Consider the following 18940-nt stretch of genomic DNA (forward strand, 5'->3'; position numbering starts at 1 on the left):
TGGATGATCATTTGCTTTTCGGAGGGCAAATGGAAAAGGGCTAAGGAAACATAGGAAAGTTACTTAAATGAGGCAGTATTAGTTCTCTGGCCTAGAATGTGGAAAAAAGGGGATATAAATCAATCTCTTGAGGATGTTCAGCTTATGAGAAACACACCTGGCTGGAGCATTCCCTGGCAGCAGTGGAGATGCACGCGAGGGGTCATGAGGACACGTGCTCTGGCCTACAGCACCGCCGATGTATGGACAGAAGTTCAGGACTTCACACCTCGACAGCAGGCTATGTCTTCAGCTGGATGACAGACACCTGCTGCTCTTCCTTGTTCCTTGTCTTTGTACTGGTGTTGTATTAGGAAGAAACAGAGAGAGAGGAAAGCTTAGGAAATGGAATGTGAGGACTAAAAGTGACATGTATTGTTATCATAAATCATTACTTATTTGAAACAAAGACCAGAAATTCTATTACCTGGGGTAAATGATTATATGAATATTATCAATAGAGCAAGTGCAGACATATCTAGGACTTGACCTCAGGGCCTGGATGTTGTCCTTGAGCTTTTCTTATTCAAGGCTAGCACTCTACCAATTGAGCCACAATTCCACTATGACTTTTTCTTTTCGGTAGTTTCTTGGAGATTAACTACCAAACGGACTTTACTACCTGGGCTGGCTTTGACCCTTGCTCTCCAGATCTCAGCCTCTTGAGTAGCTGGGATTACAGGTGTGAGCCACAGGCTCTCAGCTCACTGCCATCGTTTTATGCCTCAACTTTGAGGAACAGACATTTTTCCTGGATTTCCTTCTATATTCTAAAAGAAATGATGCTTGTCCAAACCGAGTCTAGCCAAACAAAACGAAAACAAGGCAAATCCTCTCCTCTGTGAACACTGGGAGGACTGGCATCTTTGAGACTGAGGCAAAAAAAAAAAATGAGAATGTGGTAAAACAAACAAATGCCTGGCTTGGACCAAACTTCATTCACATGAAAATGGGATCAATTGTTCAACAACGAAAATCTGGTTCGAGACATTTCCTTTCCAGACCAAACCCAGGGGAGAAGGAAGGGCAGAATTGGCCATGTGTGACGAGGATCTTGACTTCACAGTCAGCCTTGAGGGTTTGTTTTCATTTGATTTGCCTGTTCTGGGGCTTGAACTCAGGGCCTGGGTGCTGTCCCTGAGCCTCTTTGTGCTCAAGGCTAGCGCTCTACCACTTGAGCCCCAGCTCCATGTTGGCTTTTTCTGAGTAGTTTGTGGGAGAAAAGGCTCCCACAGACTTCTGCTTGGGCTGGCTTTGAACTGCGATCCTCAGATCTCAGCCTCCTGAGTAGTTAGGATTTTAGGCGTGAGCCACCAGTGCCCGGCATCGCCTTGAGATCTTACTAGGCCTTCAGGGGTGATTTGTTGTGCATGGCAATGTAGCCATACTGTAGCCGAGACACTGAGAGGTGCCACAGGACATTGCAACAATCAACATTTTGATCCATTTGGTTCTCTTAATTATTATTATTTTTGCTTAGATAATTGGAATTGGACTCAGTAGCAAGCGTTCTGTCACTTGAGCATCCAGGAGTTATTTGGTTTCAGCTTGCTTTGTCAGATAGACTCTCAATTTGTGGCAGGGCTGGCCTTGAGACAGGATTCCCCAGCCTCCACTTCCCCCAGTAGATGGGATGGTAGGCGTGACCACTATGCCCGGCAACCTGTCCACGTGGAAGGAGTCCCATTTCCAGATAAAAGCAAGTGGGAGGTTTTTGCTCCTCATCCTGACCACCTGCACTTTCCGAATAACTGCCTCACTAAGGCTTCAGAGGAGAGGAGCAAAAAGAGAAAGGGGTGGAGGAGGAGACAAGGAAAATAACGCTGTCCGGGGGAGGAATTAGGTGCATGTGGAGTTTGTAGAAGGCCTAACCTCTGGTAGTCTGACCTAATTGATTTTAGGCAGGGCTGCTTTTGGCTTTCCAGGCAATTGTGTGTGTCTGGTCAGGTCTGATACAGTTTCCGCTGGCTAGGACGTGGCGGGGCTAGCTCAAGGCCTGCTTCAGCTGGTTGTACACATGTCCGCAGCCCAGCCACCTGCTGGGTGTGTCACAGAATGAGGCATGGTTGCTTCACTTTTTGGTAATTTCATGTTTGGCTAAACAAAGATCTTATTATTAAGAACTTCAGGGGTTGGCCAGGTGCTGGTAGCTCATGCCTGTAATCCAAGCTACTTAGGAGGCAGAGATCTAAGAATTGTAATTTGAAGACAGCCAGGACAGAAAAGTCCCTGAGATTTGTATCTCCAATAAACTAGCAAAAATTTGGAAGTGGAGCCGTTGCTCAAGTGGAAGAGACCCAGCCTTGGACAGAGAAGAGCGCTCTGCCCTTGAGTTCAATCCCCAGGACTGGCCCGCAGACGTCAAATAATTGCACTAGCATTTTGTTTTAGATTTATAGCTCTTCTTAAAATAGTTGGTTAACATCCATGGAGACTCCTGTCTGGTGCGCTGGGATCATTTTGTGTTAAGCCCAGAAATGTCTTTGTGGATGTATTTTTTTTTTTTTTGCTTCAACCACAATTCTCTTCCTGTTATTTTTCCCTTAGTGAAATCATTAGCTTGTGTTTGTGAGATTGATGTCTGTTGTCATGGCGACAAACAATGTTCCTAATTCAGTTTTGCATGAAGTGAGGAGAAAAAGAAGGAGAAGCATAACCTCAGGGAAAGCAGGAGCTGAAATGACTGCCAGTCCCCCCGGATGCTAATTTAGAAGCCAGTTCCCACATTCTAGCAAACCATGTTTCATATGTTTTGGGAATGTCATTTTTTTTTCAGTATTTAGCTCATTTCAATTCAGCGTCACTTGCAAGTAGAGTTCTTCCGCACTTGCCCCTAGAACGTGTAGGGTAGGGAGGGGAAGCACGTATGGAAACGTACTGACTAAGCAATGGGAAACATTTACTGCACTTTCACGACTTAGAGATTAGTGGCTGGGATATCCAGGATCACAATGAATAAAAATACAAACAAAACAACGGTTAATGGAAACAAACCAAAGAAAAGACTCAACTTAGAATTGCACGTTTATAGTCTTAGAAGTAAAACAAATAACATATCGTGAAGGTAGCAAATACAGCTAAAGAAGGACTTTCAGATGAGAATTAGCTTTCCTTTGGGGAAGGAAAGTCAATATGTTCTTGGTTGTAATAAAATATGTTATTTCCTTCCAGAGATGTGATGTCCTGTCAGCATTTAGAGTTATTTATAATGGAGTTAGATTTTTCCATTTGGACCTAAGGTCCGTTAGTCTTTCCAGCTCCTATTTATCTTAATTTTTTTTTCTCTAAATTCGATCATACACAATAGTTTTATGTACTAATGTTTCTTTTCCAGTAATTGCTATCTTCATGTTGTTCTGAAATGTGATCGTCTAATTATGAGTAGTTTTAAGATAGTCATCTTCACTCTCAGAGTCAAGTGAAGCTAATAGTTGTGAAGGCACTTGTAAGAGGCTAATGCATCATTTGCATGGATGTACAGCGATTGTTGGCAAGATGCATGCTGAGAGAGTGGATAGTTTTGTACTTATGTCACTTTGTGGCATAAACCCTTGTCAAAGTAGCCAGTATAAAGTGACCTGTATATTTATCTTGCACTTAAAATATGGAAAGTGAGCATTTTATTGGGAGACATCTGTGACTCCTATTAACTTGAGGTTTCCATATTTTTCCATTTGAGTTGCAGTTGCTTTTTTTTTCTTGAATGAAAAGCCAAAATTTAGTAGCAGACGTTTTTGATCAGCTAGAACAAGTGGTGTGTTTTATTTTGATGACTAATCAGTTTTAAGTTTTCCAGATGAAATGGTAGTATTTTTCTTTCATTAGAGTCAAGCTGTATTGAAAAGTTGCCCTTCTAGTTTTTTGACTTTTCTTTCTTTCTTTTCCTTTTCTTTTTTAACTCAGGGCCTGGATGCTGTCTCTTAGGTTTTGTTTACTCAAGGCTGGTGCTCTACCACTTGATCCACAGCTCTACTTCTGGGTTTTTGGTGCTTAATTGGAGAAAAGAGTCTCATAGGCTTTCTTGCCAGGGCTGGCTTTGAACCTTGAACCTCAGATTTCAGCTTCTTGAATAATTAGGATTATAGGCGTGAGCTTCTGGTGCTTGATTCCTCCCACTGTTTTTTTTTTTTTAATTAAAAAAAACTATACAATCAAAAAAGTTTCTCCAGAAAGTGATTGTTGGAAATAAAGTTTGCAAATGATAAGACTTCACTGTGGTTATTATAAATCATGCATTGAAAATGAACTGCTTTAAGTGATTATTTTTAAACATCATCTTCAAGTTGTATAGTTGCACAAAGGGGTTTCAGTTGGACATGCCAGTTTCAGAGCGCAAGGCAGCTCAGTCAATGCCCGCCTCCCATCATTGTCCTCTCTCCATCTGCTGTAACCGATCCCACGCGTTCCCTGGAACTCGTTCATCTCATATCAGAGATGAGGAGATCTGGTAAGGACGTAGACCTTTGGAAAGAATGAGTTACGTCGCGAAGCAGACCAAAACAGGATAAAAATTGTGGGATTTAGGCACGTCTTTCTCTTTGGACACACTTTTCTTTAAAATGTAATTTTAATTGTCGAGGCGATGTACAGAGGGGTTACAGTTACACAGAGCTATGGTAGTGAGTACGTTTCTCGTCAAACTTGTGAAGTGCACGCATTTCTTCAAGTCTGGCTATCAATCTTAGCCTGGAGACTTTACCCCCTGACTGCCTGAGGGATGGATAGGAATACGATGGAATTCTCAAGTTGTATTCCATCGGTTTGGTCTATTGGAAGCACAGGACAAGAATGCAGCTATACTAGTCAGGACCTACCCCATGACATGCATCGCACTCATCAACTGGCACTTTGAACGATTACCACCCCCCCGCCCCCCCAGCGGGCACACGTCCACCAGTCGAGCTAGAATGTCCACCAGGCGAGTGAAATACTTTAGCAGGCACTAAATCGGACTCACCCTTCCTCTCCACCCCAGAGCGTGGCTCGCCCCAAGACCTGGTGACCAGGGACATCACGGACACCTCCATCGGCGCGTACTGGACGTCGGCGCCCGGGATGGTGCGCGGCTACCGGGTCTCCTGGAAGTCCCTGTACGACGACGTGGAGACGGGCGAGAAGGCCCTGCCCGGAGACGCCGTCCACACGGTCCTCGAGAACCTGCAGCCCGAGACCAAGTACCGCATCTCCGTGTTCGCCACTTACAGCAGCGGGGAAGGCGACCCGCTGACCGGCGAGGCCACCACCGAATGTAGGTGCCAGCCCCGGGTGTGTGTGTGTGTGTGTGTGTGTGTGTGTGTGTGTGTGTGTGTGTGTGTGTGCGTGTGCGTGCTGTAATGGATACAGGGAGAATTTAGATGCGTTTATGGCTGGATGACCTTGGTCAAGTTATTTGACCTTCTACTGAGTTTCCGTTTCCTCGCAATGAAGCTCCTCTCTTAGAGCTGTCTTGAGGGTTAATCGCAATCAGGCTCAAGGCGCCCCCGTCTCTCTCGCTGAGGAAGGATCCAGGGAAGATGAGTGGCTGTTGGGCTTATGGTCTCCATTCAACAGGAGTAATCCCGGCTCCTGACTTTCTTTCCTGAGAGTGCATCGCAGCCCCATTCGGTTTGCTGGTGGCACAGATCTTCTCCTCCCTCACCACTCTTCCTTCTCACGGATAATTGTGAAGGAGCTGTTGTCATGGTGTATAAGGCCTGGCTTGGGAAGGAGGCATCTAGGTTGTTCTCTCCTCCTCCTCCTCCTCCTCCTCCTCCTCCTCCTCCTCCTCCTCCTCCTCCTCCTCCTCCTCCTCCTCCTCCTCCTCCTCCTCCTCCTCCTCCTGCTCCTCCTCCCCCCTCCTCCTCCTCCTCCTCCCCCTCCTCCCCCTCCTCCTTCTCCTCCTCCTCCTCTTCCTCCTCCTCCTCCTTTTCTCTCCTTCCCTTCCTCTGTTCCTCCATTCCTTTCTCACTTCCCCCTCCCTCCCTCCCTCCCTCCCTTTCTTCTCTCTTTCTTTCTTTCTTTTCTCCTTCCTTCCATTCTTTCTCCTTTCTTCCCTTCTTTCCACTTCCACTCCCTCACTTCTTCTCTATCTTTCTTTTTCTATTTTAAGAGTTCTTCATTCTCTTTCCTTTGGCCATTTTATTTATTTATTTATTTTTCTTTTTGCCAGTCCTGGGCCTTGAACTCAGGGCCTGAGCACTGTCCTTGGCTTCTTTTCGCTCAAGGCTAGCACTCTACCACTTGAGCCACAGTGCCACTTCTGGCCTTTTCTGTTTATGTGGTGCTGAGGAATCAAACTCAGGGCTTGAAGCATGCTAGGCAAGCTCTCTACCACTAAGCCACATTACCAGACCTTCATTCCCTTTCCTAAAGTTACTTGTTTGAGTGAGCATAGTATGTCAATATAATTTCAATAATCATAACACTAACTTCTACAAATCATATCTTCATGGTGGGCAGTGTGGGAAATGTAGGAGGCTGTGTATATATGTGAGGCAGGAAGAAATACCTGAGAATTTTCTGTATTTACTGCTTACTTTTGTGATGAAGCCCAAACTGTTCTAAAATATTCAAGTCGATGCATTGTATTCATAAACTGCTTTGTTAAATGGCAACTCATTTGTATTACTGCTTAAAGATAAAAGGAAAACCAAACCAAACCAAATTAAACTAAAATACCTGGGCACTAGTGGCTCATGCCTGTAATCCTAGTTACTCAGGAGGCTGCGGATTGTAGTTCTAAGCCAGCCCAGGCAGGATAGTCCCTAAGATTCTTATCTCCAATTAACCACTGAAGTGGAGCTATGGCTCCAGTGGTAGACTGCTAGCTTTGAGCAAAAAAGCTCAGCGACAGTGTCCAGGCCTTGAGCTCAAGCCCCAGTAGTGGCACCAAAGCAAAAGCTTTTAAAATCTTTTGGTCTGAGTTGTCTGAGCAATTAATTTTCTTTTTATCACTGGTCAGCAAAGTTGGGATACATCTATAAGTTTAAATTTGTCTAAATGAACTATCGTTTAAAAATAATCAAACTCTTTACCAGAAATATAAATATGTCAAAAAGACTGTTTCACAGATTGCCATATAGTTGGTTAATAGTAAAAGAAATCTTGTGTATGGAATATATTCGCTGCTGTAGTGAAAGAACTTGGCAGAAATAAATTTCTGGTGGAAATGTATTTGTTGTAGGAAATAAGTATTGTAAAATTGGGCAGATATATGCCCTAGATAGCTACACGTATTTGTAGAAATATAGATACACTTCTATGGATGAAAGATTATGAAAGCATGTGTAGTTGATGTGTTTAAATTTTTTTTCTATTTCCAAAATTGTCAGAGACAAAATCCCTTCAAGGGATGTATTTCAGCTAAAAGTAGGTCTGTTGCAGAAACTATAAATAAACTGCTATCTCCGAAGATGGGGCTCTAAGACCTTTTTAGTATTTCTTGGCTCCTTGATTGGCTTAAAGGTTGGTTAGAGGCAAAAAAGCCTCTTTTGAGCTAGAAGCAGACTTGGAAGGAATGAGATCCATTTTTTTGGACTTGATGGAAGTTGTTCAAATGTTTAAATAAACAAGCAAGAGCACAGGATCTTTGCTTTGTTCTAGTCTCATTTGTTTGGCAGGACAAGCTGTTTAGCTTATTTTTGGACAGGAGAGTGAGGTTCTGTGTTGAGATGAGGCATGAGACCCAAGGTGAAGGTTAGAGTCACCAGGTCATGTTCATGGGGGTTGTTCCCAAGGGGCGTCTTAGCTATGTCTGGCTCTGCCTTCTCTGCAAACTCAGGGCCCGGGGCCATGATTGGTTGGTATCATGAAATCCATGAATGGGAGGCCAGTGGTAGGTAGAGCTCTCTCCTCCCTCTCCCTGCACCCCTGGCTCCACTGTAGTTGGAGATGGAGCCTCACAGATTTTTCTGCCTGAGTTGGCTTCAAACAATGATCTTCTAGACCGCAACCTCCTGAGTATCTAGGATTCGATGAGCCCTTGGTGCTGGGGATGGAATCTGGTGCTAGGTGAGCACTTTTCCACTGAGATCCATCTCCCAGAAAGAAGCTTGTAAGAGTTACTGAAACTCGAACTCAGCATTTCCTAGCACGAGACATGCCCGTCAGTGGCTGCAAACTTAGATGGGATGCGATATATTTTATTTCAAAGCAGTGATAGGAAGGCGGGAATATTCATGGAGACTCATGAAGTACTTCATGGTACAAAGTACATCATTTGCCTGCTATTAGCATATTTAAATTTGGAAACATTTTGGACTTTGGAATTTCCTTCTTTGGAAACATAGGCCAATATTGTAAGCTTTAAATTTCCATTTCACTCACTGATGAGCTGTGTGAAATTGATTTGCATACTTTGTATAAGGCAGAAATGTCTTGTTCCACTGAGTGAAAATTAAAGACATGGAAATACTAGGTTGCAAAACATATTTTTGCGTCTTTTAGAAGATTGTTAGGGGCTGGGAATGTGGCCTAGCAGTAGAGTGCTTGCCTAGCACGCATGAAGCCCTTGGTTCGATTCTTCAGCACCAAACAAACAGAAAAAGCTGGAAATGGCGCTGTGGCAAAAGTGGCAGAGTGCTAGCCTCGAGCAAAAAGAAGCCAGGGACAGTGCTCAGGCCCTGAGTTCAAGCTCCAGGATTGGCAAAAAAAAAAAAAAGATTGTTAGGCACACAGCAATTTGTTTACTATTTGTGAACATTACTAATGATAAGAATCCAACTAGGTTATTTTGCTACATACTATTATTTTCCCTATTTCTTTCAAAATTCTAGGTAGTCTTCACATATTTGTTGATTTATACATTTCCTTTTAATAGTTCATGCATTCAGAGAATAGTAATAGGGAAATGAGGTTTGATATCAACAATTAAAAAAAAAATCTATTTACTTAGTGCTGGTACTGAGGCGTGTCCCAGGCCCTGGATACCGTCTCCTAGTCTTTTCAAACTCAAGGCGGGCACTCTACCACTTGCGGCACAGCTTTGCTTCTTCTTTCTTTTTTTGTTTTTTGTTACTGGTTAATCGGAGATAAGAATCTCTTGGGCTTCTCTGCCTGGGCTGCCTTCAACCCGTGATTCTTAGATCTCAGCTTCCTGAGTAGCTAGAACTACACGTGTGAGCCACCAGCACCAGGCTCTTTATTTTTTTTTGAGATAGGGTCTCCTTATAGATAAAGCCCATGCAGACTGGCCACTGGCGGTTCTCCGGCCTCAATGTCCCCAATTCTAGGATTACCATTGCAAACGACCATGCCTGGCTTAATGTAGACAAATGATAGTGTTTTCAGAAAGCCACGGCGCCTGGCCACGCTTTGAGTTAGGGGAGATGACTGGGCGTGCTCAGGGCTCTGACCCGTGCGGGGAATCGCGCTCATTCCCACAGCCTGCTCTCCCCGGTTCTCCTCAGTCCGGGCTCACGGTCCGGGGCTGACCCCCGACCCCTGTCCACCATCTAAACCTTAGTGCGTTCCAAACCTTTTTCCTAGGTGTAAAAAGAGTTGTTCCATATGATTCTTTCCCCCTTGAGCAAGGACACTTCTCTTATAATAAGGAAAGATTCTTTGCTGGATTTTAACTGTCCTTCAACTTAATCTCTTCCTAAGAAGATGTTTAAGATACTTTTTTTTTTGATATTAAGGTTATTGAACCAAATGAAACAATCCTGTTTAATAAGCTCATTATGTATAAGGAAAAAGGTGGGACTGGCAGTTTGTGGATGCTTGGTGATCTGTGTTTGATAGTTATTAACAAGTGTGAACTATTACTGAAAGTTTAATATATAATATTAGTCACACATGACACCAATTATGAACATCAAGTACTCCTGAAACACTCAAGTACCGATTTGTCTTTGGTGTTGTCCTAAGGTTTGAACTCAAGGCTTCTTGCTCTTTCTTGGCTTGCTTAGCTGGCATTCTACCATTTGTGCCACACCTACAGCCCCTCATTTTGCTGGTTATTTTGGTGACATTTCTGCCTAGGATGGCTTTGAACCACAGTCCAAGAGGTCCCAACCTACTGTTTTGCCAGGATTAAAGGCATGAGCCATCAGTACCCTGCTCTTTGAGACATTTTTATTTGCTACTTTTTAAAATTCTTTAGTGTTCATAGTCTTGCAATCACAAGAGTAGTGTTAACTGCAGTAATTCTAGTATTTACAGGTTGCAACTTTTTCTGAAAATGCTTACATAAAAATTTGAACCCTTGTACTTTAAGTGTTTCCTGAGGTATTGTTACTAGAGAAATTCTCTATAGATGAAAACGGTAAAAATTTAAAACCTTCTCTCTGGAAATGAATGTTTTCTTTGCTAAAGTCTCTAGAATGCAAACAGGAAATCCTTCCAATATGAACTTCAGTTTTTAATATTGGTTGGATAAAAAAACAAACATCCTTCTGAGGTTAGGTTCACATGCCCTGACAGAGTATGAGTATATAGTTAACAAAAACCAAAGTTTCTTTTTATATAAGTGGAGAGATGATACATACATACGACATAACGTATCCTATATGATACAATACTTATGTATACATAATACAATATAATGTATAATATGCGTATTTTTTCTTCAACATGGCGTACATTTTCATTTTCTTTTTATCTCCCAGTGTCCCGGGATTCCAAAACTTTAAAAGTGGACGAGGAGACCGAGCATACCATGAGAGTTACGTGGAAACCAGCACCGGGGAAAGTCATCAACTACCGTGTCGTTTATCGCCCCCAAGGGGGCGGAAGACAAATGGTGGCCAAGGTGCCCCCCACAGTCTCCTCCACAGTGCTGAAGCGGCTGCAGCCCCGGACCACCTATGACATCACCGTTCTGCCCATGTATAGGAGCGGGGAAGGGAAGGTCAGGCAAGGCTCAGGAACGACAGGTATGAAATCACACACACACACACGCACGCGCGCACACACACTCAGAGACACACAGTGCTGATGCTGGGCTTGGACTCCGAGCTTCGAGATCTCGCTTGGCTTCTTTGGCTCAGGGTTAGCGCTCTGCCACGTGAGCCGCAGCCTCCTGGTGGCTGTCCGGAGCTCAGAGTCTCACGGACTTTCCTGCCTCGGCCGGCTTCCCGTCACCCTCCTCAGACCTCAGGCTCCTGGGTAGCTACGGTGACAGGCGTGAGCCGCCCCGCCTTGACAGAGTAACATTTTTGGAGGGGGAAGCAGGTGACGTTTTAGAAGAGGCCTCTCTTCTGTCAAAGCTTTAAATGGAAGCCAGGGGCTGAAGATGTAGTCAGCGGGGGAACACTTGCTTAGGACGCACAAGACCCTGGGTTCGACCCCCGGACACACTCACACGAAACTGAATCTATATAGTACATTGAATTCTGAGATGGAATGCCTAATTAGCATCTCATCTATAATCTGTACTGTCTATTGATTATAGTCAGCCAGTCTGGCTCCTGTCAACACGATGCAACCTACTCATAATGTATTAATGCTAACCTAACTTAAACTAACTTGGATTGTGGGAACTACTTATACTGCTTGGGTAGCACTCTGTTATGATGGGGGTTTAATAGTTTTGTGTGTGTGCACGTGTGCGTGTGTGTGTGTGTGTGTGTGTGTGTGTGTGTGTGTGTGCTGGTGTTTGAAGCCAGGGCTTCACACTCTCCCTTGGACTCACCCCTCAAGTGCTCTACCACTCGAGTCACACCTATCCTTCCATTGTGTCTTGGCTGGTTAATTAGAGATAAGAGTCTCACAGACTTTCCTGCTCAGGCCGGCTTCAAACTCACATCCCAGCCTCCCGAGGAGCTGGGATTGCAGGTGGGCGGCACCTGCGCCTGGCTTGATTGGATCTGATAGCTCCTGCGGCTAGACTTAATCCTTCTTAGGGATTTTTTTGTTTTTTTTTTTGGTAGTGAACACAAATCCTAGTCCTACCGATGACATGTTTAAAAAACCCACCACCTTTTTTTTTTTTTATTATCATTACAGCTTCTCGATTTAAGTCACCCAGAAACCTCAAAACATCGGACCCGACCATGTCAAGCTTCCGTGTGACGTGGGAGCCTGCCCCCGGGCAGGTGAAAGGTTACAAAATCACCTTCCACCCGACGGGCGACAACCGGAGACTTGGGGAGCTGGTCGTCGGGCCCTACGACAACACAGTCGTTCTGGAGGAACTGAGGTAGGGAGGAACTGTATGCGTGTTTCTGCAGAGTGCGGAGGAACGTGTGTAAATCAGTAGTCCTTGCACTTTACTCACTTATATGTAGTTTTTGTTAGTAGAGTATTTATTATCAACGACAGCTGCTTTCTTACGCTTCATGATGGTTGAGTTGGAAATCAGAAATTAGCCAAAGAATTTAGCCTGAACAGACTATAGTGTGTGTGTGTGTGTGTGTGTGTGTGTGTGTGTGTGTGTGTGTGTGTGTGTATTTGTGCTATTATGACTGGGGCTTGAACTCGGGGCCAAAGCACTGCCCCTTAGCTTTTTCACCCAAGGCTGGCATTTTACCACTTGAACCATAGCTCCATTCCTGGCTTTTTGGTGGTTAATTGGAGATAAGAGTCTCACAGACTTTCCTGCTCAGGTTGGCTTTCAGTTGTGACCTTCAGATCTCAGCCTCCTGAGTAGCTAGGACTATAGGTGCCTGGCTTTATTTATTTATTTCAAACTATAATACCTTTTGTTATTAAGTGATTTGAAAGGGGGTATTTAGCACCATGTTTAAAAATATCTATAATATATACTTTCACCAAAATTCCAGTCACGTCGAAACTGGACTTCGCTTGCCTTCCCAAGTGGCCCAAGTAACTCACACTGTGGTCTTGAGTGTGAATTCTCTTCCTGGGGGGGCACACAGGAGCCAGAGGCAGAACTCCGCACCCAGGGCTGGCTGCCAAGGCAGGCGTGGGCCGATGACAGTTCTGGTTTTAGGCTGAGTGGTAGAAAACAAGGGAGTCTGACTTTGCGCAGCACCCTACGTTCATTATTGCAGAGCGAATGGACTACTGTGCGTTGTCTCTTGGCAAGTTCTCTCAATGGTTCATTCAATAATGTGGAAACCGGGGCAGATGGGGGAGGACGATGGAAGGGGTGACATTGGTCCAGACGCACTGAACTCATAAAATGACATGCTGACTTGACATCACTTTGTAGAAATCCTTGAAAAAGAATAAAAATGAAAACAGCAACAACAAAAGACCATTGAAAACAGCATAAACACGTGTTATTTGCGTTTACCAGTGTGAGGAGGATGACATTTATTCAGCGTTCTCTTTTGCTACCATGGTATTGGTTGCTTTTGTTACTGGGCAAGGAATGTCAGTATTTTTTCATATCAGCTGGATAAAGAGGAAACCTCTGTGCCTTTCTGAGAAGCTACTGCCAAGGAGCAGCAAGAGCAAGGCGTCTGCTCATTCTCTGGCTTGTCTCCTCTGACGGAAAGACAAGCCAGAGATGGGGTTATGACTTCGAGAGGTTGTGTGTGTGTGTGTGTGTGTGTGTGTGTGTGTGTGTGTGTGCTGGTCCTGGGCTTCAACTAAGGGCCATTCTTTGCTCAAAGCTAGTGCTGTACGACATGAACCACAGCTCCACTTCTAGCCTTTTGGTGATTAATTGGAGTTAAGAGTCTCATGGACCTGCCTCAGCTGGCTTTGAACCATGCTCCTCAGATCTCAGATGCCTGAGTAGCTAGAATCATGTGTGTGAGCCTCTGGCACTGGCTTCACTAGTGCCTGCTGGCTGGCTGATTTTCCTGGGTCCCTCAGCAGGTGAACATGAAGCTTGAAAGTGAAGGGAAGTGTTTTCTTCCCCTTACAATGCTGAGCACTGTGAATTCTTCTGAGAGAAAGTTTGTTTATCAAGATAGATATCTCCGTGTAGAAAACTCAAAGTAGATCCCAGCCTGTCACCATGCGCTAACATCGACTCAAAATGGATTAAAGACCTCAACATCCAACTCGAAACTCTGAAAGAGGACAGAGTAGGAGAGAGATTAGAACTTATAGGCACAGGCAGGAACTTCCTGAGAAAAGTCCCGGGGGCACAACAGATGGGAGAGAGACTTGACAAATGGACTACTACAAAATAAAAAGTTTCTGCACAGCTAAAGCCATAGCTGCCAAACGAGAAAGACAGTCAACCAATTGGGAAAAGATCTTTACCAGCAATGCAACAAGGGCCTAATATCCATCATATACAGGGAGCTCAAGAAACTAATCACTCCCAAATCTAATAAAGCAATCACTAAATTGGCAAGGGAGCTAAGGAGAGACTTCTCAGAAGAAGAAATAAAAATGGCAAAGAAACACCGGAGGAGATGTTCATCATTCCTGGCAGTAAAGGCAATGCAAATAAAAACAACCCTGAGATACCCCCTGACCCAGTCAGAATGGCCTGTACTCCGAACTCAGGCAACAACAAGTGCTGGAGGGGGTGCGGGGAAAGAGGAAGCCTACTGCACTGCTGGTGGGAGTGTAAACTAGTACAACCACTCTGGAGAACAGTGTGGAGGTTCCTCAAAAAACTAAATATAGACCTACCCTATGACCCAGCCATACCACTCCTAGGCATCTACCCTGAGCAACAGGAACCAGGATACCACAAGAACACCTGCACTTCCATGTTCATGGCTGCACTGTTCACAATAGCCAAGATGTTGCAACAGCCCAGATGTCCCAGTGCAGATGAATGGATCCAAAAAATGTGGCACCTGTATACAGTGGGATTCTACACAGCTATTAGAAATGATAAAATAATAGCATTTGTAGGGAAATGGACAGGACTTGAACAAATCATGTTGAGTGAGACAAGCCAAGAACAGAGAGACAAACAGCACATGGTCTCCCTGATATGCAGGTGTTAGAATTAAATAGCAAAGAGACATGACAAAGAAAACAGGACTCAAGATACCAACCAATTCACAGCGAGGCCAAAAAAGGACAGTCTTGGGAGAAATGCACCAAAAAAGTAAAACCCAAGCACTACTTCATATGTACCTAAAAAACCATACAGACTGAAAAGAACTCCAAAGATAAGGAAACAAAGGACCTCTTCTTAATTTGTCTTACAGTATCTAGAGGTCTCTATATTCTTTTTTTTTTTTTTTTTTGCCAGTCTAGGGGCTTGGACTCAGGGCCTAAGCACTGTCCCTGGCTTCTTTTTGCTCAAGGCTAGCACTCTGCCACTTGAGCCACAGCGCCACTTCTGGCCATTTTCTGTATATGTGGTGCTGGGGAATTGAACCCAGGGCTTCATGTATAGGAGGCAAGCACCTTTGCCACTAGGCCATATTCCTAGCCGGTCTCTTTATTCTTTACCTCACATATAGTGTATACACATCTGAGGGAAGCTGGGAGGAGGGCACAGAATGAGTGGAAAGCAGGTGAAAAAAAATACAGTAGAGGGGGCCCAACATCTGCAATGGACATTGATGAGAACAAGCTAAGCAACTCAAGGGCAGCAGGGGGAGGGAAGAAAAGAGAAAAAGAAGGAACAGATGATACCAAGCAAGAGGAAAGAAATGTACATATCACTCAACCTGGAAGAAATTGTTGTATTGTTAATGTTCATAAAGTTCATAAGCATTGTAGACTAGAATGACGACGTCCATCAGTGGGAAGGTTAAAAAAAATGATGAAAGCAAGGGGGGGTGGGTAGGAGGGAGGGAAGGTGGGAGGAAAATGAGGAAGGGGGTAACAAGTATGACAAGAGGTGTACTCACCACCCTACGTATGTAACTGTAACCCCCTGTAACGGCTCTGCACGTCATCTTGACAATGAAAAGAAAAAGTAATAAATCCGTGGCTTCTATTCAGCTAAAGAAAAAGATAAATGTCTTTACCAAAGCAAAAATGTCGTGGCCTTTCCCATTTCAGGGCAGGTACCACGTATAAAGTCAACGTCTTCGGCATGTTTGATGGAGGAGAAAGTTCGCCGCTGGTTGGGCAGGAGATGACGACCCTTTCTGACACTACGGTCATGCCATTCCTAGCTTCCGGTAAGAAATTGAGATAGGCTCCCCTAGGGAACCTTAGCATTGGGGAAGGATTTCAAGTGGGGAGAAGTAGGTTAGTATACACTGAGAAATAGCTGTACAATTTTCACTAAAACTATTTAAATATGAATAGACTTCTTTTCTTGATGCTTGGAAAACTGCTTCAAGACATCCAATCAAGGTCTGGAGAGGTGGCTCACCTGCCAACAAGAGCTAGGCCCCGAGTTCAAACCCCAGTACTTCCAAAACAGATGATCCATCCCCCCAGCCAGTTAAGCATATTTTGCAAATATATATATTCTTTAGGCTTTTCTTTTTTGGTATTACATCAGTTACATAGTACTGTGTTATGAGCTTAAAAAAATTAAGAACAGATAGTATTATGTACACTTTTCTAATTCTTTTCTTCCTTTTAATGACCTGTGTGCAATTTTGTTTGGTCAAAGGGATGACAGATCTACAGTTCAATGATTTGATAATCTGGGCAAGCAGAATTATACTTCTTAGAAAAGAGGGGAAACCATGATTTGGAAGCAGGAAATGATAACATAAGCTGTTTAGGTTTTTTTAGCCCTACAAGAATTAGTACAGCCTTGGTGGAAAGCAAGCTAGTTTTTATCAAGATGGAAGTACCGAGTTGCACCCACCGGCACGTGACTGGCACATATTCTGCCAGTACTGGGGCTTGAACTTAAGGCTTCACACTCTTGCTTTTTTGTTGCTCTTGTTGTTCAAAACTGGTGCTCTACAATTGGAGCCACACCTCCACTTCCTATTCTGTTTTTTGTTTTCTAATCAGCTATTAAAACATAAGCTCTGAGCAGAGGAGCCTTACCAATGCTTAGATGATTGGAAAGGTATTTGGGACTCTTTCATCCCGAGGTGTTTAATACACGAACAACACTTTTGTATTTGATAGTATGATGAACTTGCAGTCCCCCCGCCAAAAAAAAGAACCCTTAAAATGTCAAGAGCCAATACTAATGTAACAAGAAATTGGAAGTTTTATAACAGGCAACACAAGTTCCAAGAAAATAAAGCATTTGAAAAGTTAGATGTGGAGAAAATAAGTGGAAGAGTCAAGTCTTGCTGTTTTGCATGAGTGTTTTGTTGTTTCTCTTATGATGATATTAACTGCCTTGTATTTTTATTTTGTAGCCGTGCACTGAGGAAGTTTGGACTATTTTCTTTCCAAAGCGTGCTAGCTTTGTATCAATGTTTGTGCTTGATGACTCTCTAGCTTCCAATTTGTGTATCTGTTTTGCATATGTTTCTAAATTCTCTTCCCTTTTCCCTTTTTCTTTAAATGTGCAAACTTCGCCATTTGAATCCACCCCATTTAACCTGATTGTATATATATATGTATATATATACATATATATACACATATACACATATATACATATATATAGCATTAAATAAGTAATAACTATAATGTAAGTGTGTACCTGGTTTTAGAAAAATATGTTAAGAGTCAGGTTTCTCATCTTTCCTATCATATGTGATAGTTACCCTAGAATATAATTATTCTAAAGGGTATTTTGGGTTCACCAAACCCACTTGGAGTTTACCAAACGAATCAGTCCCTCTTCTATGTGTTTTCCACTGACAGTGAGATGTTGCGGTATGAAGCAACACATGTAGATGACATGAACACGCGATTAAAATCAGCGTTGTTAGCTAGCTATGCGGGTTCCACTTGAGCGGTGAGCTTTCCAAATGGACAGCGGTGGTCCGATTCCAGTCTGTAGGGCTTATGTCATCACAGAAAGGACAGATCTGAACTGCTATGATCTTTGGAGGAACTGATTCTTCTATACGATGTTTACAATGAATAAATCAAAGATAGGGTCCCAATCATTAAGTTGAGCTGCACCGGGTACACAGGCAGTACTGACCGAGGCTGGTTAGGATGTTTAGCCTTGCTGACAGCGTGTTTCCTCACTGTTCACCTCACAATTACGTGTCAGGGATGGAGTGTCTGACCCGAGCCGAAGCAGACATTGTGTTGCTGGTGGACGGATCCTGGAGTATCGGACGGGCAAATTTTAGAACTGTGAGGAGTTTCATTTCTCGGATTGTGGAAGTCTTTGAGATTGGCCCCAAAAGAGTTCAAATTGGTAGGTCCTGCCAATACAGAAGACCTTTGACGTTTTCTTTTCATTAAGTTTATTTTACTATTATATTTTCCCTTTAAAAATCATCTTTAAGTAGTTGTATTTGTGTATCTGTTTTGCATATGTTTCTCAATTCTCTTCCCTTTTCCCTTTTTCTTTAAATGTTTGCATTCCGTAAGTCAGTTTATGAGGACAGTGCATGTTGATAAGTGTCATGCCTTCCACCCTTCTCCCCTCATGCTTTGGTGTTATTTTAGCCCTTGCACAGTACAGTGGAGACCCCAGAACAGAGTGGCAATTAAATGCTCACAGAGATAAGAAGAGCCTGCTGCAAGCCGTGGCCAACTTACCGTACAAGGGAGGCAACACCCTCACAGGTGAGTGAGGACTCCGGGTTCCTTCAGCTCGGGGGATGGGTCCAGCTTGTGGCTGAGAAATGATGTGACTGGCTCTTTTGTAACCCTGCTCCCACCCACTAGGCATGGCTTTGAATTTCATTCGCCAGCAGAGCTTCAAGACCCAAGCTGGCATGAGGCCTCGAGCTCGCAAAATTGGTGTTCTCATAACTGATGGGAAATCACAGGACGATGTGGAGGCTCCGTCCAAGAAACTCAAGGATGAAGGCGTGGAGCTCTTTGCTATTGGTAAGCACCTTTGCACAAAGATCACCAAATCATGGGGGCGCGAATGTACTAAGGACAGCATTAATGGAAGCAGGAAGAAACATTTCCTAGGACGTAGTTCATCAAGTGCTAGGACAGGAAGTTGAGTCATCCTTTTCTTCTTGTGGTGGGACCCAAGTATGTGTCTTTTTTCTTTCTGTTAAAAAGAACATAATAGATGCAGAGGAAG

General features: G+C 43.7%; 1 protein-coding gene and 1 long non-coding RNA gene across 6 annotated transcripts in view; one reads left to right on the forward strand and one right to left on the reverse strand.

The window, feature by feature from the left end:
• Nucleotides 1-18940, forward strand: part of Col12a1 (collagen type XII alpha 1 chain) — a 124974-nt gene that overhangs the window by 34986 nt on the left and 71048 nt on the right. For 4 of the 5 annotated variants that reach the window (XM_048353681.1, XM_048353680.1, XM_048353682.1 and 1 more), the window contains exons 14-20: nucleotides 5015-5287; nucleotides 10626-10892; nucleotides 11965-12157; nucleotides 15853-15974; nucleotides 17942-18091; nucleotides 18346-18465; nucleotides 18568-18732. In XM_048353681.1, the coding sequence (XP_048209638.1) occupies nucleotides 5015-5287; nucleotides 10626-10892; nucleotides 11965-12157; nucleotides 15853-15974; nucleotides 17942-18091; nucleotides 18346-18465; nucleotides 18568-18732 (1290 nt within the window). The remainder of the gene's footprint in view (nucleotides 1-5014; nucleotides 5288-10625; nucleotides 10893-11964; nucleotides 12158-15852; nucleotides 15975-17941; nucleotides 18092-18345; nucleotides 18466-18567; nucleotides 18733-18940) is intronic. The other variant, XM_048353685.1, reaches the window with a different exon arrangement.
• The window catches only part of LOC125357045, a 30890-nt gene continuing 22788 nt past the window's right edge, over nucleotides 10839-18940 (reverse strand). The window contains exons 2-3 of the long non-coding RNA XR_007212051.1: nucleotides 14536-14540; nucleotides 10839-10933 (exon numbers count right to left, since the gene is read on the reverse strand). This is a non-coding gene — a long non-coding RNA (uncharacterized LOC125357045). The remainder of the gene's footprint in view (nucleotides 10934-14535; nucleotides 14541-18940) is intronic.

The sequence above is a fragment of the Perognathus longimembris genome, chromosome 9 (genome assembly GCF_023159225.1).
Source record: "Perognathus longimembris pacificus isolate PPM17 chromosome 9, ASM2315922v1, whole genome shotgun sequence".
Taxonomy (NCBI): domain Eukaryota; kingdom Metazoa; phylum Chordata; class Mammalia; order Rodentia; family Heteromyidae; genus Perognathus; species Perognathus longimembris.